This window comes from Onychostruthus taczanowskii, unplaced genomic scaffold (genome assembly GCF_017590055.1).
Source record: "Onychostruthus taczanowskii isolate IOZ18803 unplaced genomic scaffold, ASM1759005v1 scaffold4, whole genome shotgun sequence".
Classification (NCBI taxonomy): Eukaryota; Metazoa; Chordata; class Aves; order Passeriformes; family Passeridae; genus Onychostruthus; species Onychostruthus taczanowskii.
In genome coordinates, this window is record NW_024501459.1 from 11511072 (window position 1) to 11534522 (window position 23451).

A 23451-nucleotide genomic window follows, 5' to 3' on the forward strand; every position below is an offset into this window, starting at 1 on the left:
ACTTGAGCACATAAATCCAATTCCAGGATTGCAAGAAAAAAAGTTATTAAGATCAACCAATATGGAGCATAAGAACTTTTGAATATCACAGTGTGTAAGTAAAAGAGTATGTATAGCATCCTGCACTTAGTTCCAAAGACTTTGGGGAAATTACAACTACAACTGAAAAAGAGAGAGCACAAGAAGCAGCAGTGTGTTACTTGCATGGCATTGTTTCTCTTGGGCCCACGAAATTTGGAAGCATTTATAGAGCTGGTCTGAAGCCAGTTGGATTCTGATGAATTTTAACCTCAGCCTCTCAGTTTCTGAAAATGAAAATACAGAAAACTTCTGGAAGCTGATACAGCAGTCCTGTGAAGACTGGAAGTTGGTCAATCCAGCCGTTAGCTCAGTGTAACAAATTATACTAAGTAAATGAAATGTCAACCCCATCAGCTCGCAAAAAATTTCAGTCTAGAAGACTTCGATACAAAAAAAGTATGTATCTGATGCCTATTCTTGCTATGCACAGAAATGAGTGCTTACAAACTTTTGAATTCTACTTCGCAAAGAGAAGTCTCATGTGGCTGGTTTGAATCCACAATAAAATTCCTCTCCTGATACCTCCAGCCGTATTCACATGTTCTGGACTTTTGCGGAGCTCACAGCTTTTACTCTTTCCGTGTCTCACCAGGAGCAGGCCGGTTTAGCATCCTCTTGCCTGCTGCCAAGGATGGAGGCGGTTGGGGATGGGGCCTCCCTCGACTTTTCTGGGCGATCGCTTTTGCAGGACCGCGGCCAGCTTCTGCTTGAGGCTGCGGTGCCAGCCAGCCCTTGCTGCCCGCCGGACTCCAGGTATCGGCCTGGGAGCTGTTGCGGGTTCCGCCGCCCCCGGGTGCCGATGCCGCTGGCGGGGCGAGGGCGCGGGGCCGGGGCCAGGGGCGGGCGCGGCGCCCGGAGCGCGGCCGTGCCGTCCCGCCCCGCGGGATGCCGGGGAGGGCTGTCCGCCGCACGTCACCGCCGCCTGCGATAAATGCCCGGCGGGGCGGGAGCCGTGGGGAGAAGCGTGGAGCAACTCGGGGCGGTGGTGGCGACCCGGAGGCGGGCGGGGGAGACGGGGGCGGCGGCGGCGGCTGAGCTCGGCGGCAGCCCCGCGCCGCGGCTCCGCTGCTGGACACGTCCCAGCGCTGCTCCGCCGCAGCCGGCGGGGCGAGGCCGTGCCCGCGCCCCCCGGCCCGAGGCGGGCGTGGCGAGGAGGCGGGCGGCGGAGCGAAGCTGGCTGCGGGGAGAGCAGGCAGCCGCCGCCGGAGGGGTAAGGACACTGGCGGGGAGCAGCATCCTCCCCGCAGCATCCTCCCCGCGGCGGCGGGAGGACGGGCTGCCGGGGGCCGGGGGCGCTCCGGCCGGGTCGGCTGCCCCACGGAGAGCGGGGCCGGGCGCGGGAGGCGGCGGCGGCGCGCTGGGGAGCGCTCGGCTCTGCCCGTGCGCCTCTTTGTGTTTCCCTCCCAGCGGCCGGGTCCGGTGTGGCGGGATTCGCGCGTGCTCTCCCGGGGTGACGGAGCGACCTCGGCTTTCCTGCCTAAAGCACTCAGTCGTGTAGCAGGCGTTGTTAGAATATCGCGTTCTTGGAAATGGTGCTACTTTTTCTGAGAGTTTTCAGTGCTTTCCCTTGTTTGGTGACTAGAAAAACGCCCTCTCCTCCGATTTCGTGTCCGAGTTGAATACCTTTAGTTTCATTAGGGTTTTGCACATTATAAAACAAAAACTTTAATCAACGTCATATTTTGAAATTCACTAAGAGGGGATACTTTGTATCAAGTTAATTGTGGATTTCAGTTTACACTCTGGCAATGACTGCTAGCCTTTAACCTTTTTTTGTTAAGTTCCAATACTGGAAGACCTTATCTACAGTCTAATCTTCATTGAAGTCTGGCTCCTTTTAAGTAGATATGAAAAGCATGCTTTTTGCATGCAAGCACTGAAATGTGCATATCAATGCAATATATAAAACCTCTTGAACAAACTGAACTTCAGAAGGCTGGAGATAAGCTATCTTCCCAAATCAACAGTGTGCACTTTTAGAGTAAAAAATGCAGCATCCTGCTTTCTTCCCCTAGAACAACAGTTACAAAATCTGTATGAACTAGAGATTTTGTTGATTAATAAGTGCATACAGGCCAGTCCTTCAGTCTACAAATTACATTACTCTCTCTTATGCATTTACAGCCAGCAAACGTGGAAGAAAGACTTTGTCTTGGAGCTAACTGCTGAGCATTTTGAGATCATTCATCATGAAGTATGTAGTACAGGAATGGCTCAGAGTAACTACCTTGCTATTCATAGCTCAAGCAGTTTCTGCAATGGTTCTTCCCAATGCCACACTCTTAGAGGAACTTTTGGAAAAGTACATGGATGAAGATGGTGAGTGGTGGATCGCCAAGCAGAGAGGGAAAAGGGCTATCACAGACAGTGATATGCAAAGTATCTTGGATCTTCATAATAAATTACGGGGTCAGGTGTATCCACCAGCTTCCAATATGGAATATATGGTAAGGAAAAACGGATAGTGACATGCAGAAAAAAATGTTCTTAGAATAGTTGCTATCACTTTATAAAACAGCATACTTTCAGTATTAGCTTGCTTGTTTTCTCATTTAAAGAACGTGTCACTTGTTTGTCTTTTTAGTTTTTTTTTGGTACAGGTATGAACTGTGAGATAAAAATGCCTGTTTGCAGATCAGGTGTCATGCTCTACTTATATTAATGTGTTTAATCTCTCATAGCTGTCCTAAATTTAAGTGGCAGTTCCTCAGTGTTAGCGGCCAATTTCCAAAATTGCAGTACTCACTCAATAAAGTTGATTGTAATTGTGGCCTAAAAAGTTACCATCTGAGAAGAGTACTGAGCAATGAAGTTTCAAGATAGCATGCCTGTATTCTTTCCCATGCTTCTAGGTTGGATGGCATTTCTGAACAAAATGAGGGTCTTACTACAAGGAAGTCTTCTATTTAAGTTGGCACATGTTACTGGAGGGCTGTATATTTCTGTGTTCAAGTTAATAATGTGATTTCTGTTTTTTTTTTTTTTTTTTTTCCTTAAGAAGCCTCTATATTTGGACTATTATTAGTGGCGTTAAGTTCCATGTTTCTGAACTTTGTTTTTGTGCCATAGTTCAAGGCTGATTCGATCTCTCCTTGCTAAATAGATGAAATCAGGTCATTAGAGCTTTTAAGAAGTCTAGAGGTTTAACAAAAATGGGCAACTTTTCTTTTATCGGCACCTTTTTCCTGTGTCCACATGGTATATCTGTTCATGCACCAGAGAAGGAGCATTGGTATAGGTTGAGTTGTTTATATCAAGTATTATACAGGTTTCTTGACACTTTCCATGACAGAGGTTTGTATTAACACATTTCCATATCAAAATATCTTTCCTAGACTGGAGTGGTGTCTTTCAGGTTGGAGATTTGCTTGAACTGAGCATATGTGGGTCCTGGAGAAACCATGCTTGCTTAAACCATCAGTAGAATCATAGGATGGTTTAGATTGGAGGGGACCTTTCAAGGTTCTTTAGTCCACCCCCCATTAAAGGCAGTTTAACTTAAGTTTACCTATGTAAACTTAAGTGTTTAAGAGTGTTATTGTATTAAACTAAGAGCCGTCAGGAATGGAATCACAGGATATATTGCCACAGATCATCTCCCTACAAAGGGATGATAATACCTGAAACCACTTTAACCCATTCAGTTACAATTGTCTGCACATACTCATAAGCTTTGTTTTCTGTTGTGATTTTTTCAGACTTTGCTATAATGGAGGTTAACATTTTTTTCCCAGTCACTCAGGCTTTTTTTCTGGAAAGCTCAAGAACAAGCTATTAAGTATTTTTGTAAAAGAAGAATTGGGAAGACTGTTTCTTTCCCTTGTTAAAATACTGCAAGCCTTTTTCTTGAGATTCTCTGAAAGTGTAGATATTTGTAGTTATGTGGTTTTTTCCATTCCTAATGCCATACTACATTTTCCTGTCTTATATATCTTGGAAAGGAGAATTTGGATATATTCACAGAAGTAAGGTTTTTGACAGCTTTATTCAAAGATTCCTCCAGCACTGCACACACTTGGGCTTAAACTCTGTGTTAGGTCTACATCTGGAACAAGTTCTTTTGGTTTTGTTGTTTTTTCTGTGCTCTCCAGTGATGCCTGAGCCAGAGAGTACAAGTAGCATGGAAAAGCAATTACCCAGTTTTAACATCAAGGATGTTACTCAGAACAGGGCAGCAGCTTTCAAGAGGGTGGGATTCAATTTTGGCATAATGTCCTAGGGAATGAGGGATTTGGATAGGCAAGGGTTTGAGACCTGTGAAGGCAAAGGGTCTGTGTAAAGTGTGTGGTCAGAGGGATAGATACCTGTGGAGGGTATGAGAAGGGTGTGGAGAGAGCGGTCAGAAAGGTGTTGAGAATTGTGATGGAGAGAAAGAGCATTTGAGGAATAGATAACGGTTAAGACTGTGATTTGGATCAGAAGTTTATGGAGGGAGGTTAAGAGCACAGACATTTGCTAAGAGAGGCTATTTGAAAAATCTAAACCTGTTAGGAAATGGGGAGGAAGATTGTGTCTGGCGGAAGCAGGTGAGAGGATATTGGGAATGGAGACAGGAGTGTTTAGAAGACAGTGGGAACCACATGCTGCTTGAACAGAACAAGGAAAGGACAGGACTGCTGATTGTTTGCACATATATTTTTTATGGTACTCTTAGAGATTTTAATTTCAATGTCTTACCAAAGATAATTATTAGTGCTTCAGAAAAGGGAAACCATCCACCTAAATGCTTGCCTGATGTTTAGCAAGATAAATGAGTGCATCTGAAATACTTTTCTCTACTTTTGGTGTGGTTTTTTAGTATAGATATGCTGGCAAACAGGTCTCCTTCTACCGGCACACTCATGTCCCTGTAAACTGCCCTTTGTATTAGTAAACCCTCTCCTTGTGAATAGAGCTAGTTCTGCTTGGGGGAGTGAAGTTTTGTGTCTCACTGAACCTGAATGGAGATGAGCAAGGTCCAGGTGCCTCCCTGATAAACTTGTGTCTCCATAAATCTGTGGCATAGTTGAGAAAGTTAAGATATCCAAGAGTGCTTGGAGCTGGGAGAATTATGTGGGGGCTGCATGCTCTCACTGCCCTGTTAGGTTACCTAAAATGTTCCAGACTAAAAGGCAGCTCTGGTTGAAGTGCCTCTGTCCTGCTCCTGCTGATGGAACACACCTGAGTTGATTATGAGACTGATCCAAGTACTTAAAGAATCAGATTTAATTTTTAAAAAAAAGTAATTTTAGGGTTTTTTTTTTCATTCTGAGTCATGACATTATCTCCCTGTTTGGCAGAATCAGATGAGTACCACTGCTGATAAAAGAACATTGGAATGCATAACTAAGGAGTGGGTGGGATGGAGAACAACATTGGGTAGGAGCTATTGGTTTTATTATTCACAAAGTCCAGCATTACCTTTGAGATAAGGCCTGCAGCATAAGATCTTGGTTCTATTAAAAAACAAAACAAAACAGAACAAAAAACCCCAAAGCCCAAAATAAACAACCAAACAAAACCAAAACAAACAAACAAAGCCAAAAACCAACGCCCCCCCCAAACAAACAAACAAAAAACAAACAAAAAAAAACAAAACAAAACAAAACAAAAAAAAAAAAACCAAAGAAAAATTAAAAAGTTGCATTACTGAGCTGTGCACACTTTCCATATGCTTTAAAAAAAGCAAACATTACTGGGCTGTCATAGTTCAGAGACCTAAAATTACAGTAAGATTCACAGTAGCTAGGTCTAATGAACAAAGTGTTCTCATGGTTGTCTGGCTGAACTTACTGGATGAAAAATTCATTTTCCCAAGTACTGTGGCTCTGGTGGTGAGCAGTAATGGATTACTAACACAAGAGGATAAGAATAAAGCATGTGAAAAAAGAAACTTCTGCAGTGAAGCACCCCACCTTTCAGCAAACATCAGCTTAGGGACTTCCTCAATCTGCTGTTTTGCATCAGATAGAATACTCTCACATGGAATTTTCTTTACGAATCTGAAAGCTTCTGAGTCCACTTGTATTTTTTGAATCCATGGCATCAGTTTGCAGAGCTCTATAAATTTAATTATGCAGTGGGTGAAAAAGTACATTTGTTTTCCTTTAAACTTGGTCTTTTATTTGATGCCTTATTTTTCTTTATTGTGAGAAATGATAATTTCCTCAGTGATCACAAGGCTTTCAGCTGAAGAATCCTAATTCCTTTTCTTGAAAACTGTTCTATCTGAAAAGCTGTTCCATTTTCCTGTTTTCCTTTTAATGCAAAGGAGACAAACCAAACTGTGGATAGTTATGGCATACTGCAGATTGTTATAGTTGTATTTATTTTCTTCACTACATAATAATTTCCAACATTGTTTTACTTTTTGACTTAGTGTCCTACAGCTGACATGTTTCACAGAGCTATTCACAATGATTTCAAGATCTTTCTAATGTGCTAAGAGGTCATTTACTATACTACTATGTATATATAGTTGGCTGTTATCTCCAGCAATGTCCTTATTACTTTGTATTTATTCACGTTGCATGCTATAAATAATTTTGTCTTCCAATCACTTAGCGTTAATGAGTCTCCTGTCTTTATCTTTTATTTTTCCCATCCTGTTTTTGCCTATATTAAATAGTGAATACTATATTGCATTCTCTTTTCTTGGGCTTTTGTGGAGAAGGTGTGCTGCAGAGACCATGGACACATCTTGTAGGGAATCTGAAAAATTATTTTGTATTCTTAAATCCCTTTTCTGTCATTTATCACTTCTTCCTTTACCTTATGATAGCTAAATTTTGTTTGTCTGTTATTTTTATGTAACTTAGGAACTCTGTGGAAAACTTCACTGCACTTACATGTTGACACCTTCAAGGTGTAATATATGTGGGAGTAATTATCTGTATATTTCATATTTTTTTAACTTACCTTTTAAATCATCCCAGTGGAAGTCAGTTTTTAGTCTTGTTTCTCAGGATCTTCTAGAAGCTTTTAAAAATATTATCAACCATGTGCTGTTTTTTTGTTAATGTGGTAACAAGAAAGATAATGTACTGCACAGTAATTAGAAGTTTAATGAGCAAGTTCTACCAGGTTCTTGAAAGATATTGTTTGGTCCCAGCAATTTGTTACTGTCAGTATTTTCAGTTTTGGCTATCATTTCTTAAGGATGCTTTGGATTTTCCACCTCTCCTTCTGTCTCTTTTTCTATATGGAATAATTCTGGTGTGAGAATGTACATAAGTTCCTCTGTAGGGAACAGTATTGCAAAATTTCATGAAACTCCTCTCAGTGGCCTTATATGACCTTATGACTGCATGTTAGATCATTCTTTCCTAGACCTCCTCCTTCAAAGCTGAGAGTTTTTGGGTTGTTGACATTATGACTTAAATAGAAAAAGAAAAATCTTTTTTTGAGGTTATGATGAACAGTGTGCTATGAAAACGGCAAATGCATGTTATATATATTTTTTATCTGGATTGCTTCCTTTTAAAGGAAGGTGTAAGGAACATTTTCTTTTTGCTGCACATATGAATTTAACAACACTGGAAAAAGAGGAGAGAGGAATGAGGTTTCCCTGCTTCCCTTCTAAAGCACCTGAACAGATCTTAGAGCATCGTGTCATGCTTTCAGCATGTCCCTCCTGGGCTGTTGCCACCAATGTGGACTTCACACCATGTGTGCACTTGGGGTACATGCATGTGGAAGAGGCACTTGAGCGAGTACTGGGAGCTGTGGCCAAGAGCTGCTGGCCCTGTTTAGCCTGACCAGAGCAGTGGGGCTGTGGCTCTGCTGCTCTGCAGCTGCTCAGGTGTCCTTGCCTGGTCCTCTGCTCTGCTGGAGCTGCCTGTGCCTGCCCAGCCTCTCTTGCCAAAGACCTGTCCTTTAGGGAAATAGTGGAACCATCATGCTTTGTCATATACTTGTCAATGGAATTTGTTGTGGATTCATGCAAATTAGTCCCCTTATTCTTTTATTCAGTTAGAAAGGGTTTGCTGCATATTAATAAATTCTTACTAGATTGTAAAGGCTTAATAGAACATAAAAAACTTTCTAAACTCATAAACTCCTAATACTTTTTTTTTAAAGCATTAGTTGTATATCATGAACTGAAATTGGAAAAACTTTTTCCCAATAATTTCATTGGTAATATTGCACCTTAGTAAATCTGAATATATTAATGAAAACAAATCTTCTTCATGATTATTGCAGTCAAGACTTCAGAAACAGTTATTATTATTTGGATAGTGGAAGTTGTTAATTCCTCTATATTCCAAACATTTTGGTTTGCAAAGTAAAATTATTCACCAAGAATAATATTCACAAAAGTCATTTTGGTTAATGAATTTATAATGCACTCTATTTTAAACCATTCTTTTAGTATTCATTACTTGATTTCATACATATTTTCCCAAACAAAGAAGTCAAATGATTCATGTGAAATCCTCATTCCATGCGTGTGCCTCAGCTGTACTTAAGAGTATTCAGGTTTCAGCTTGATAGATAGCAGAGCATTTCAATCTGGTATTTCTTGGCCCCGAGCCATGCACTGCATTTTGTAATTACTGTAATTGGAGACACCAGTGTCTTCTGGGGCGAGGAAGTCTTTGCTTATTTCATTATCTCTAGTCTTTTGGTCAGATCTTGCCAATAAATACCAGGGATGTCATTGCAAAGCCCATAACTTGCTTCTATAAAGTTTTACTTTGGAAGACTTGTGAAGAAAGTACAAAGTTCTAGAGGTGCTTTTAAAACAGTTCAGATTAGAATATTTATTTGTGTGTAGCTGTACATGTAGCTGAACATATTTTGTTTATAGTTGTGTGTAGCTGTACATATTTTCTGTATAGTTGTACCATATAGCTGTGTTGTTCTTCAGGAAAATTCTGGATGTGTATTTGGCAGCAGTGTTGGACCCATATTTTGTTCACAGAGGGGAAAAAAGAAATATTTTTTCTTAGTTTGGTATAATGTTTGGTATGATGTTTGGTATAATATCTCTCAAGGCCTTAGTTTGAAAACCTTGGTAGTGATGTGTTGAAAGTGCTAATACCATATTACTCCTTTCAAAACCATGACTAATTCATAACTTCTATGCAGGGCCTTATATTTTGGGAGGTTTGAAGATTTGTCTCTTCATTTCAGTAGCTTCAGGAAGACTTCAGAAGAAAAAAAATTAAGAAATATTGCTTATTTAGATTTGTAAAATTTTCCAGTAGGCAATCTTCTGTTATAGTTAAATAGAAACCATTGGATTTTGGATTATATGAACCCACTAGTGGATAGAGCTCTTGCATGATAGTAAAAGATTATTCATGACATCATAGGGACTGAATAGGGATCAAAATAAATTTCCTTGCTATTTTGTGATGCATTTAGGTTCTACGATCAGTTTAATCAGGGAGTAGCAGCTCCTCTCTGTGTATCTGTAAGTCCCTAGATGAGGATTTTTTGTTTTTGTAGTATTCCTAGGGGAATTGAAACAGCATTAGAAAACATAAAGGAAGACCTGGTAATGGATATACATGTTTTGGTGAATTTTTCTCTTCTGAAGTGCCCTTTTAAATTTCCTAGACCTTTCTGACAAAACATTTTGATGTCTCAGTGTATCTTGCCCATCTTGCCAAAACTCTTCAGTGATGCTTGATTAAAAACAATTCCTGTTCCTTTTGAGCAGAGGGCTTTGGTTTGTGGAATTGCCTAAGTGGCTGAAGAGCACTTTAGGTGCCAAGAACAGAGCAGCTCTATTCAGAGTGAACCTGCCCTCTTTCCCTCTGGTTTTCCACTTTTCTGCTTCACTTCAAAGATTGGTAGAAGTGCTTCAGCTCCTTTGCCTGTGCTCAAAGGCTACTGACTGCATCAAAGAACACAGTGACGTTGACTTATCCTCTTATTCTCCCTGGCAGTTTTAGCAAAGGATTGTACAATGTGAAGTGGCCAAGTTAAAAAAAGTGGTATGACTTCTATTGATGTAATGCCAACAACAACTAAGCAACTCCAAGTAAAGAAACTGAAAGTGGAAAGTAGCAAAAAGGCGCACTGTCTCAAAGTTTAAGGGAGCCTTCCCAAAATAAAATAATTAGCAACACAGGACAGACACTGTTCATCTTTTATTTTTGCTGTCAGAGAAGTTTTTTGTCCTCAAATTAAAGAAGATTGTTAAATACTAATCAGTAGTGGCAGAATCTAAGCTGAAGTATCAAATATGAACAGAACACAGAAAGGATCAATGATATTTATAAAAGTAGCTCCCTGTTGCCTGTGATCTTCATGATAATTGCCTCAGAATCTTCCTCAACTAATTTTTTTCTTTTTGATTTAGAAAAAATTACTTATTTCTTAACATTATTTCATTGAAATGCTAGATATGAAGTTATCCTGTTCTATGTAAATATAATCAGCCTTAGATTTGGCGCTAGTCACTATCATCAAAAATGTGTGATTCAAGGAAAAGACTATCCTCTGGTAATATAAAATGGACAAATTTCACTTTATTATGAAAGAAGATAACAGTTTCTTAAAATGAGGCTGTTAAATCCAGAATTTGGCTGCCTGATATATATCACAATAGATTTGTCCTGAATTCCCCATTGGACCTTCAAGTGGTCAGGGATTCCTTTAATACATTTTCCAATGTTTTTTGATATTTTATTTGAGAATATTTCTGAGAGTAATGCCAGGTCACGTATGATCAATGAATGCTTTCTGGCAGTAAACGCCATTCACTTATGTCAAAATACAGTGGTCATCTTTTAAAAGTATTTAGTTTGACACATATTTGAGATACCATAACTAATTCCTGTTCAAAGTCCAGGAAATTCTGTAACATGTCTAAAACTGCTTTATGAAAGCAATCAGTTACAGTGAGTTTAACCTGGTAATCACTACTAGGATTTGAGGTAAGGACCTGTGCTCTGGTCAGTCTGTGATTAGCTATAAATATTCATGAATACTATTTGTAATGAATGTGTGCAATTCATAATTTGACAATGGACAAACTAGAGAAATCAAGATCAGCTTTCATGCTGTTTCTTCTATTCCTGTTAGAATATAGAAGTGAATAGATGATTTTTTAGTCATGTTCTAATAGACAGTCTCAATGCACTCCTTTTAAAAAGTAGCAAAGAAAATGCTCATTTCAGAACACCTTGGTAAGCTGAATATTCCAGCATGGTTTTTTTAACATGCTTAGAGTACACAAAGAATTAAATGTGATTAGTCATGTCTGCTAGTTCCCATTCCTGGTTTTACTTCTTCAACACAAGGAGCTCAAACACATGAAGCTGTAATAAGGAGATACTTCTAAATATTGGTGCAATTTTTTCAGTGTTTGGGAGCAATATTTTTGGCCATATACCACTTTCCTGTTTCCAGGCAAAAGCCACAGTTTTCCTGCTTTCTACTCTTTTCCAAAAGAGTAGATGAAACCTCAAGGTCTATTCAGGGATTTCTGCCCAGTTTAAAGCTCTATAAACTCCAGTCTGCCACATGGTAGCATGTAAATTCCTTACATTTCACTTCTAGCCAGGTAGTAGTTTTCCAGCAGAAAATGCCTGTCTTAACTTTCTTGGTAGAGGAAATTTTGGCAGTTTTAGCTATTCTTGCTTTGTGCTTAAAGAGTATACCAGTACTAATTAGTATTGTTGGGTTTTTATTTTCAAGGCAGTTTTGCCTGGTGTTTTTGCCTGAGTTTTTGTGGTCACTGCTGCATAAGGGACCTCAGGCTGTGGGGAGACCCCATTTTTTTCTGACTTAAATGGCTGGAGGTAAGTTCTATGACTGAGTGCAAGTTATTTGCTTTTCAGGTGTGGTAATTATGAGTAGTTTTCATGGACTTCCTTCAGTATCTTTGTACTGATGAAATTGCCTCACTGAAGCATGACTCAAAGACAAGTTGATGAAAACTGCCAATACCTGTTCATCAAGAAAAGATCATGTCAAACCAATCAATTTTTACTTTTTTAATCACCCAATAGTTAGGGAAGTATTAGGTGCCATATTTTGGCTCTGGAAAGATCTTGACACTCTCTACCTTCATGTTTTTGTGAGAGAAAATTGACAGAACCTCCTTTTAAACAGGCAGAAGATTGAAGGTGTTGGAGCCTCTCCTATTTTGGTTAAACACTTATGACTTGTGTGAGCGAGGAGTACACCTGAAAACTGCAGTGTGTGTGACTTCCACACACATATATAGGTGTGTGTGTGTATATATATATAGATATTTATTTATTTATTTATTTATTTATTTATATATACATACATATAGAGTGGGCACAGGATGGGGTTGTTTTAAAGAACATGATCAAAATTAAAACTTGAGAAGTAGAAGTAATGGCCAGGGATGAACATGATGAAAAGTAACTGCAAGGTATGGAACGAGGAAGAAATCAAGCTGGTGAAGTACAAGGGATAAAATGTAGAAGTAAAACTGCAATATAAAGATGCAGGACTTGCACTGACTTAAAAAATAGTATGTGGCACCAATCTGTAAAAGGAGTTGTCCATGTGTGAAACTGATGAGAATTTGCCTGAAATGGAAATGTCCATTTTTGGTAATTTTTAAAGAATTGTCTACCCACTCTAGAGAGAATGAAAGATATTAATAAGATTGATTATGAAGGCAGGATATGTGATTTATAAGATCACTGAAGGAATGAAGCAGCTGAATTTGGTTAATCTGGGAAATAAATCAAGGTAGTTACAGGAAATAAAGAGATTTCTTTTATGTGACAATAAAACATCAGCTAGCATTGCAGGGCAGGAGGTTTAGGTTGCATACCAAGGAGATTCTCTTTACTCTTACAATCATAAAAATCCAGAAAGAAATAAAAGTAAATATTATTCTGAAAGTACTGTTACTACTTTAAATTATAAAAATGAGGATAATACACATATATTTGGCTCTGTGGAAAAAGCTAGATAGGCTACAGTCAGGATCAGTCTCCTGAAGTAACTTTTAGGTATACCTTTCTGTTTTTCTGCATTGGTGCCATGCAGGTGATTTCTAGTTTTCAACTGTATTTCTGGCGTATTTGCTCATGGCATTTCTCATTCTATGTTTCATCTTTACTTTTTTTTTTTTTTTTCCTTCTCAGTGTCATTAGTCTTAATACAGTGGATTCCTTTAAAAAGTAAATAAATACCCATACTGTACCGTGGTATTTACTTTACCACTTTTTCCCTATATTTAGAATGTATACAGCAATGAGGTATTTATACTATGCCATGGTAAATGTTTACTTTCAGTGGTGCCCACTGTACTTACTTTTCCATCTTTACTGAGCTTGAATTTTAGCTCTTCTTTAATTTCTGTATAGTCCCAGTCCATATGATTTTTTCTGCCTTCCAACATATGTGAAAATATGTCAAATTAAAATGTTACCACTGCTGAGGGTTTTTTAAAAATTATTTTTACTGGAAAATGTTTTTTGGGCTACTGGCTTTTGCAGTTCTGTTGCAATACCTTTTGGTGTAATAGGTGAACTTCTGCTGCTGTGCCTTGGATGAGAATGTACATTTTTGATTTAACACTCATGCAACACAAATGGTGGGATTCATCTCACAAAGTCTTTGATGTCTGTGGTGTATATGTCTGCATTTGAACCAGTGTCCTTTAATTAGCAGAGAAAAATGAGAACCTCCAATACACAGTTTATCTCATTTAAAAGTGGGTGGCTAAAATTATCTCCTTCTATCGATGCTTATTTGTCTATATAACTGTAAAAGTTATTTAGATAATTAGCTCAGATGTAGGTATATGCTTGGAGGCTGTTTAAATTCAGGGTACATTAATCCCACCTCATGTAATTTGTATGGCTGTAGATGAATTTTAATTTAAGATGTGGTAGTCTCACTGAAACAGCAGCTCCTCCAATAAGTAGAACATTGGTTTAGGTCCACACTGTACCTGAACCCTGTGTTGACAGAGATTAATTTCCAAAATTTGTAGTCCAGTATGTAAAGCTAAACTGGCATTAGTTGTGGTTTATATAAATGTGATATGGTGTAAACCAGAAGCAGTCATAGGATCCAGAGTTTCTGCAACATCCCTGCTGCAAAATGTGGTGCAATCTTCTGGGTTAGAAGAAGAGTCAGCAGCTGGAAGCAGTAATTACTGCTACCATTCAGTTTAACCTGCCCAGCTGGGTTTTGGCTTCAGCCAGGGTAGTGTTTGAGAACATTTGTGAGACACTGATAGTGCCATATCTGTATGTCTTTGATGGTGCACTAGTTTTAACAGGACACTGATGAAAGAAATGCCTGTGTTGGCAAGTGTTGTGGTGCCATTCAAACAGATTTGTGGAGCGAAAGAATTAATGCTGAGAACCTGACATTCATGCTAATTGCATTTCAGGTTTGTTTTTTTTCTGCTCTGTCTCTCTGTGTGGAATGAATAGCCATGAACAACTTCAAAGTGCACTCTAGCAGTGTTCTGCAAAACAAAAGGAATAGTTCCAAGGAGGTACATACTGCTGAGCAGTTTGTGATATTTTCAATGTGTGTCTATCTCAATGTAGAAAGTCAACCCTGATAATGATACCTTACCCAAAAGATAGATCTCATGGTAGTTTTCTGACAAAGTGAGCAATACTTTTTCTTGATAAACAAGTTGAATTACCTTGAATGTAGTAGCAAATAATTCCCAGTCAAAGTGCTTGTCAGACCTGGGAATCAGCTGCCTTGATCCACTTCCATCTTCTTGTGCTCCCTTCACTACCCTGTATTTACCAAGGAATTTTCATAGAGCAAAGTCATTGAAACCTGGTCACATGCTCACATCAGAGCATGGATGAGGGAACTAGTGGGTGAGAAATCAGGTGCTGTGCATACCTCTTTTTAAAAAAATTATAGTCTCCTTTTTTATGAATTTTCCTATATTTTTAAGTAACAGTGTTTGAAGGTTTAATTCATCCTTTGGCAAACAAAAGGATCCTTGCCTATAGCTATGCAGAGGTTTCTTTTCAACTTCACCATTTCTTTCAAAGAGTTGTTTTAAAAGTGTCCTTAGTTTAAATCTGTAAAATACTGACTGTTTCTGAGTATTGTGGAAGAACTTCTTGCATTTAGCTTAAAGCTTAATTTAGGTCAGCTCAATATATATTTCAGGAGCCAGATTTTAATACATCTAATGACATTGTGGTTAAAATTTGAGAAATACTTACTTCTGGTAGGACGTAAAATAAATAGATTGCTGTGACTCTTCATATTCTTCCATTTTTATTCTAGTTTCTTTTAAAATCCTAAGCATCTCGGCATTTTAAAGATCACTAATTAGTTTTCTATTTGAATTTATTCATTGTGTTATTTGATCCAAATAATCATGAAAACTTAGGTGTTTATCTTTCTTTGTATATGGAGATGCTTTCATTGTTTGAAGCCCAAAGCTTGCCACCATGTAAGTGAAACAAGGGAATGCTATTAAAAGTACAAGAATAAAATTCGTATTCCAGTAAAGAGGTATGTTTTAAGTACTTAGGCAGATTATTTTACCTGTTTGTGTCATTTAGCCTACTTTGTGAGTGAAATGCATTATATTTCGAATTAATCTGACAGGATTAGTATGAAAAAAACTTTAAAATAAACAGTCTTTTATCCTTAGAATGAAGATGCACAATTTTTCTTCATGCAATTTCAATTAGAATAATTAGTTTAGGAAAAAAATTTGGGTCTTCTATTTTAATTACTGAAAGAGAAGAACAAAATTCAAGGTAGTATCAAAAATGTAAAGCAGTTCCTCCATGTTCTTGATCCCATCTCTGAAACATGTTGATAATACAGTAGAAAATCTTCAGAATTCTTCAAATTCCACCTACACATAAATGTAGAATTGGCCTTTAAAAATACCTTTAAGCTAATTTTCTCAGAGTAAACTGTGATGTGGCATTGCAGTCTTACAGATTTCTTGTGCAAGTTTTTAATTTTTTTCAGAAATTTCATACGTATTCATATTACTAGCACCCATGTATAATTTTTGCATTACTGGAGTAGTCAGATAGAAATTAAAGATAGTTTTCCAAGTGGTTGCATCAGAGATTAGGATACCATTTATAGAATCACAGAATTGGTAAGGCTGGAAGGGACCACTGTGGGTCATCCGATCCAACCTCCTTACTCAATCAGGGTTATTCTAGAGCACATGGCAAAGAATAACATCCAGATGATTCTTGAATATCTCCAGTGAGGGGAACTGAGCAACATCTCTGGGCAACCTGTTCCAATGCTCGGTCACCCACACGGTAAAGTTCTTCCTTATGTTTGGGTGGAACTTCCTGCGTCAGTTTCTGCCCATTGCCTCTTGTCCTACTGCCTGGTACTACCAAGAAGAGCCTGGCTCCAGTCTCTTGGCACCCTCACACCTGGAGTTTTTCCTCCCCAGGTGCAGGACCCTGCCTTTGCCTTTGCTGAATGTCAGATGGTTCTTCTCTGCCCATCTCTCCACCCAGTCCAGGTCCTTCTGAAGTGTTGCACAGCTCTCTGGGCTACTGCCCACTGCTCCCAGCTTTGTGTCGACAATGAAACTCATGAGGAGACATCTGCCCCTTCATCCAAGTAATTAAAAAAAAAGTTAAACAATATTGGGTCCATTATTAAACCCTGGGGGACACAGCTAGAGACAGGCCACCCTCTGCCACTGACTACAATCCTCGGAGATCTGCTGTTCAGCCAGGTCTCAACCCACCTCACTGTTCACTCAGGTCCACAGTTCCTGAGTTTGCCTGTGAGGATGTTGCGTGAGACAGTGTAAAGAGCCTTGCTAAAGTCATGGTACATGACATCCACTGCTTTCCCCTCATCCAGCCAGGTAGTTTGTTCATCATAGAGGGAAATCGGGTTGGTCAAGCATGATTTAACTTTTGTGAATTTGTGCTTACTACTCCTGATCACCTTGTCCTTCACATTGGTTAGAGATGGCTTCCAGAATGGGGTGCTCCATTGTCTTTCAAGGGATTGAGGTGAGGCTGATTCTGTGGTAATTTCCTGGGTCCTCATTCTTGTGCTTTTTGAAGACTGGGGTGACATTTGCATTTTTTCAGTCCTCAGGCACCACTCTGATCTCCACAAGCTTTCAGACATGATTGTGAGCAGCCTCACTGTTGTGACTGCCAGGTCTCTCAGCGCTTTTGGATGCATCCTGTTAGGGCCCATAGACCTGTTGATCTCAAGTTTGGATAGGTGTTCTCTGACCCAATCCTACTTGACAGAGAGAAAGTCTTGCTGCCATCATTCCATTACGCTGGTCTCCTAGATGAGAGATCTCTGAGGGCTGGTCTTGTCAGTGAAACTGCCTTCTCTGTGTCCTGCTACCAGGCACCCCTCCATTTAGTAACAGGCCCACACTATGCTTAGGTTTTCCTTTGTTATTGATGTATTTGAACAAGTCCTTTGTTTTGTCCTTGTCCTTGACCAGATTCTTGAAGGGCCTTGGCCTTCCTTCTCTCATTTTTTATTTATTCTGGCAACCCTGGACTGACCCTGTGTATTTTCTGGCTATGGCTGAGTAAGGACTGGAGCTCCTTATTCATCCATACAGGTCTCTTGCTTCTTGCTCATCAGGATGCCTCATCCTTGTACCTGGAGAAAATGGTCCTTGAAAATCTTTCCCTCTCTTTGTTAAAGGTCATTATAGAGATCCTGGAGACTGGGAAACCTTTTCATTTCTACATTGAATTGGATTTGTGTTTTACGGCTTGTGCCTTCGTAGGTCTTGGAGGCACAAGTAACTATGACTTCTAGCACTTGTATCTTTTTTTTCGTCTACTGGCTGTAGGAGATTAGTGATGTTTTATTCACATTTTTTCTTTGAAGTCTCTGGTAATCAAGAAAATTACTTTAATCTCTAGGAAATTATTTGGAACTGAGACATTTGGACATCCTTCCAGAATGTTTTATGAAATTTATGTTCCTTAGCAGAGAGTTGTTTTTTTTTTTTTTTTTTTTTTTTTTTTTAAATTTTAACTTCGATTTATGTTCCTTAGCAGAGAGTTGTGGTGGGTTTTTTTTGTTTTTTTTTTTTTTGTTTTTTTTTTAATTTTAACTTCTATTGAAGCCATTTCAGGAAGTGGAGACTTTGATGAGAAAATGAGCCTATATAACAATAAACACTGCATTTAAGGAGGTTTTCCCCCCTATAGTGCAATTTACACAACACTGATTTTTTTTACATCTGAATATGTAACATTTTTGATATTTACTCCATCACATCTCAAAATATATTGGAGTGATTAAAATGAGAAAAAAAATTAAGTTATGTCTTGGTACTCATAAATTAATTTGCTTCAAGGAAAGTGCATTATGGTGAGGCCTAGGAAGTGGGAAGTGTGCTTATCTCTGTCTAGGTAAGGTAAAGGGAGTAAAACCAATATTTTATACTGTGGATGAAGGCAGAGAAACAGTTAAAGAAAATGGAACTTTTTTCAAGACCATATCCAATTTCAACAGTACTTAGAGTGTGGGTGTTCATCTGTCAGGAGGATTAACGATGAATTTCAGTTTTTCATCAAAAAGCTCTACTTTCATAGTTCTGGATGGCTCTGTCATGCATAGCTTTCATCACTCTTTAAAGAAAATTTTGTTAAAGGTATTTACTTCACTGGCTTGAAGAGCTGATTCAAGCAGCTACTATTGATTGCCTAGCTCTAAACTGAAAAAAAAAAAAAAATTGTATAATTATTTCAGTTAAAATAGCTGTATAAAATATTTTTAAACTTATGTGGTGAGAAAAATAGTACAATAGTGCAGTTCCTTTAACCATGACTGACGCCTTCAAAATGGAAAATGTGGGGGGATGCTTTACAAGAGAATATCTTCTGGCTTTCTGGAGGTTGTAAAAGCTATAAGAAATTGTAGCTAGCCTTGGAGGTAGGAAGGTTTAAAACTGAGCAAGTGCCAAAAATTTTGTTCTATTGTAAGTCTAATTTATTCTAAATTTGTATTTCAGAGTCCAGTTGGCAAACCCATTCTTAATAGCAATTATCCGGGAAATATATTAACTCTATGACTTGTTCATCCTAAGAACTAAATCTACGTATTTTAAAGACTTTGAGGTGACTTAATACCATACAATATATGCAACAAAGACAAATTATAGTAGCTTTTATTTTAAAATACTATGAACTTGTGATTTTGTGGTAGAAGATGAAGAAACTCTACTACAGCCTATAAGAAAAAAGTATAAATGTGGAGAAAGTGTGTTAATCTTCATGTGTTTTTACAATGGGTACAATAGGGAGAAGAACATTTTATGGTGGTGTGACAACTAAAGGGAAGGGGAAAAGAATTACACAGTCACTTCATGAATTAAGATTAGTATATTTTCTTCTGGAGGTTAAATGTTATGGTTTATGACACTGAACTAATGGCCTAGGAGAGTGAATGGAAAATTTGTACAGTTTTCTAAAGTCAGTGGTCTTTGTATCCATTGGTGGGTTAAAAGATTCATTTTTATACTGTTTGAGTATTTCTGTCAAAATAAATGTTGCATTTTGGGAGTTAAAATATACCCTGAAAATTGTTTACTTGCTAATAATATCAATAATAACAGACAAAATGCCATCCAATGCTTAACAGATTTCTGAAGAAGCAAAGCAAGAACAGATATTCTAGGATTAAACTGAGTGATAATAAAGTCTTTACATAATAATGGTCTTGCATAACCAAGGACATACTTGTTTTTGATGAGTTATCTGATTAATAATTTGAAAACTGCATATCAAAATCCATAGAAAAATAAATTTTAGCATGCGGAATTTGTCTGTTGTATTTGTGCAATCTTTGGCTGTGTTAACGAGTTTTCTACCTTTTATCTGTGCCAAAAATTAGTAGACATGATCTCCAGTGTCTGCATGGGAATTTGGATCTGGAAATATTGAATTACTGTTATTTAGATAGCATAGTCTTACTTAATGAAATTTAGTCTGAACATATGATTAAATACTTCAGGTTCTATCAACATGTTTTTCTTTCCTGTAGGCATTCTAGTTTCCTAACCTGAGTGTTGGTATTAGTAAGGTATCTGGAAACTATTTCTGCAGCTATCAGGAAATTCCAAAAGCCAAGCAAAATGATAGATACTTTGCACTAGAGCGATGGACCATTTTGAGCAAACCCCAGCCTAGTGCAGTAGAATCTATGCATTCACTGTATGGTATGACTTTTTTCAAGAAGAGTATGTCTTAGTATGCTTTTGAAAGAAAGAAACTTGGATTTGCCTTTAGCTGCAACCTTATTCTTCCATCCTCCTTAAAGAATAAAAATTAAGGATAAACAACAATTCATAATCTTTTTTTCTTTTTTTCCTTCTTCTAAGCATGCCTCTTTACTATGATGAATGTCCCTTTTTTTTTCTAGCCTATCCATAAAATCAGTGAATGACAACCTTACTCTAGTTTTTATAATTTGCATTGGAATTGTGTATTATTTCAACAAAAGGTGGTTATAGAAAAGGAAGAGGAAATCTCCTTCATTTCACGTAAACTATTAGTTTAGAGGAAATAAAGCCTTGTTTGAAAGCAGGTTGGATAATACCCTTTCAGTTAAGAAAAATGCCCATTACTGAAAAACAATCTCATAAGACAAAAAAATGCACTTAATTTAGCTTGGAAAATTGAACTAAGCCTTGCAGTTTCATATTTGTGCTTTATTCACTGCAGTGTGGCTGCACGTGGTTTCTAAAGGGAATGCTGAGAAGGGATTAAAACTTTTTTTCTCTTGGTGAAAGCATTTTTCTTTCTTACAAAACACAAGTGCAGTGTACATTTTTCAATTCTAACTTTTCAGTCTTCTTCCTCAGTAAAAAAAACTTTAAAAAATTTAAAAAATTGACAATTTTTTTTTTTTTTTAAGAATGGGATACACAGTAAATATTCTTAACAAGATTTCTCTTTGTTTTCTTTTAAATTTCAGACATGGGACACAGAACTGGAGAGATCTGCAGAGTCATGGGCTGAAACCTGTCTGTGGGAGCATGGACCAGCAAGCCTTCTTCCATCAATTGGACAAAATCTGGGGGCACATTGGGGAAGGTAGTTTAAGATACTATTTTGTGCAATATATGAGAGTTTTAAAAATCTAACAAAATTTGCTTGTGAATAAAAGGAAAAAATGGCAGAAGCTACAACTTTTGAATTGTCTAATACACTGCTACTGGCTTTCCTAGGTACAGACCTCCAACATTTCATGTCCAGGCATGGTATGATGAAGTGAGAGATTTCACATATCCCCATCCTCATGAATGCAACCCATATTGTCCATATAGATGCTCTGGTCCTGTTTGTACACATTACACACAGGTATGTAGGTGTGCTTGATTTTAATCACCTATGGAAAAGAGTGGCAGAGATTTCCAGCTAGGTTGCTGTCTGACAGAGCACATTAAACTTGCAGTACATTCCACAGCACAAAAGCACAGAAAGGTTTTGTTTAGACTCCATAGTTACAAGTACTGGGTATCATTGATAAAGTAAGGTTGTCATACAAATCTTTACATTTCATCCTCTTAAATATCAGCAGGATTGAGGAAAAAGCTCACAAACCTCAGTGTTAAACTGAGTATTACTGCTCATTTTGCATAATCTGGATAGCTCTTCCTATAATATGTTGAAGAAACAGCTCATTTAAAAAAAAAAAAACCAAAAAAAGTTTTCTTAGATGAAATCCTCAGATCAAACAGTAGTCTTAAAAACCTTGCTTTAACTTCAGGAAGATTTTAAAAATAGTGATAATTTACTTCCAATTTCTGAAATCTGTGTATCTAGCCTCAATTTTTTGAGGGGTACTAGTCATGCTTTCAATGAATGGGAAATACATGATCTTCAAATTATACTATGGTCCACATATAATTATTGATATAACATTGGAAAACTTAAAAATTATTAATTTTTAAACACTTCTGTTTACTAGCATAATTTACAGTTGTATCTAATTTTAAAATAAAGTTACCTCTATACTCTTATTTACTGTATATACAACCTGTAATTACATTTACTATTTCATGTAAGATCAATACATATATACAGCTTTTTTTTGGTACTAGGTCTTCACAACAGTTATCTCTTTCAGCTCTTAAATCCCGCTGAATCTACAGATTTGGCTTACCTTGAATAAATAGGTTTTCAACACCTGTCATATTTTTATCATTTGAACATTCCAAACTTTGTCATTTTGATTATTTTTGAGATTCGTGGTGAAAGGTGAATAGAGGAGCACAGCCACCTTAGGTTGCAATGACATAAAAGCATATTCATTTAAAATCCATTACTTGGGTCTATTCAGTGTATGAGTATTTTTCTTAATGTTTTTATCCTTTCTTACCTCCTTTTATTGCTGAAAAATATCTGTTGTCTCAGTCCAACCAATCAAAACCCCTCTAGGTCTTTAGGTTGTACTGGGAACTCCAGCACATGGGACCATAACTTCTAGCTCAAAATTATCAATTAATTGTGATTCCAAGAACCAGGTCTTCCGCTCATGCTTTGTAAATGTTTTGCTACACTTTCAAATACATGTTTAGAGCATTTGTATAAAATTAGAGCCATATTTTTACCACCAAGGTAAAACTTTTCTCTCTAATAAGGGTATAACTGAATGGCCTTTCGACACCTGTAATTAGGCCACTTCAAGCCGTTTATAACAGAGGGGAATACATTACTTTGGTAATTTGAGTTTTGTATTTTGGAGATAGTTTTGATTTTAAGTTGATCATCTTTGGTTTTCCTCTTTTCTTTTCCATAGGTTGTTTGGGCTACAAGTAGCAGAATCGGTTGTGCAATTAATTTGTGTCATAACATGAACATCTGGGGGCAGATTTGGCCAAAAGCAGTTTATCTTGTATGCAATTATTCTCCTAAGTAAGTAGATTGACACGCAAAAATATCTTGAGGGGGCAAGATACTTTATAATAGTCCAGGAAATAATCTGCAAGGAAATCAGTCTGGATTATCTGATTTTTGTACCGTTGCAAAATAGAGCCTTCCCTGTTCCCAAACAGCCTTCGGCTGCACAAATACTCTTGTGAGTTTTCTGGTGCTTCAGTTTTCTGGCCTGTATTTTAGTGCATATACAACATTAGAGACTTTTATTATAGTGTGATATTTTTCTGAAAAATAAATGTATCTCCCCACTGTGACTTAAAGGAATGTAAAAGGAAGCCCATGGTTAAGATAAAATTTTATAGGATATTCCTTCTAGGAGAGAGTGGAGCCCATTCTCATGAAGTGGAGGAGTTTAGTCTTATGGTGCTATGCCAGTCTGAAAAGAGATCTTACAGTGATTTATGTCAATTCTTATTTTTTTTTCTTCATGGACTTTTCAGCTAGATCCTGTGTATTTGGTGTAGAATCATAGAATCATTTGGATTGTAAAAGACCATTAAGACCATTGACTCCAGCCAGTAACCTAACGCTG

General features: G+C 37.8%; 1 protein-coding gene across 2 annotated transcripts in view; it reads left to right on the forward strand.

Annotated features, from left to right (window-relative positions):
* The first annotated feature begins 1063 nt into the window (after nucleotides 1–1063).
* CRISPLD1 (cysteine rich secretory protein LCCL domain containing 1) overlaps nucleotides 1064–23451 on the forward strand; it is a 37023-nt gene continuing 14635 nt past the window's right edge. The window contains exons 1-5 of one of the 2 annotated variants that reach the window (XM_041412706.1): nucleotides 1064–1291; nucleotides 2206–2528; nucleotides 20953–21071; nucleotides 21206–21338; nucleotides 22780–22895. In XM_041412706.1, the coding sequence (XP_041268640.1) occupies nucleotides 2271–2528; nucleotides 20953–21071; nucleotides 21206–21338; nucleotides 22780–22895 (626 nt within the window). In that variant the 5' untranslated portion in view covers nucleotides 1064–1291; nucleotides 2206–2270. Of the gene's footprint in view, nucleotides 1292–2205; nucleotides 2529–20952; nucleotides 21072–21205; nucleotides 21339–22779; nucleotides 22896–23451 lie in introns of those variants that run through there. The other variant, XM_041412707.1, reaches the window with a different exon arrangement.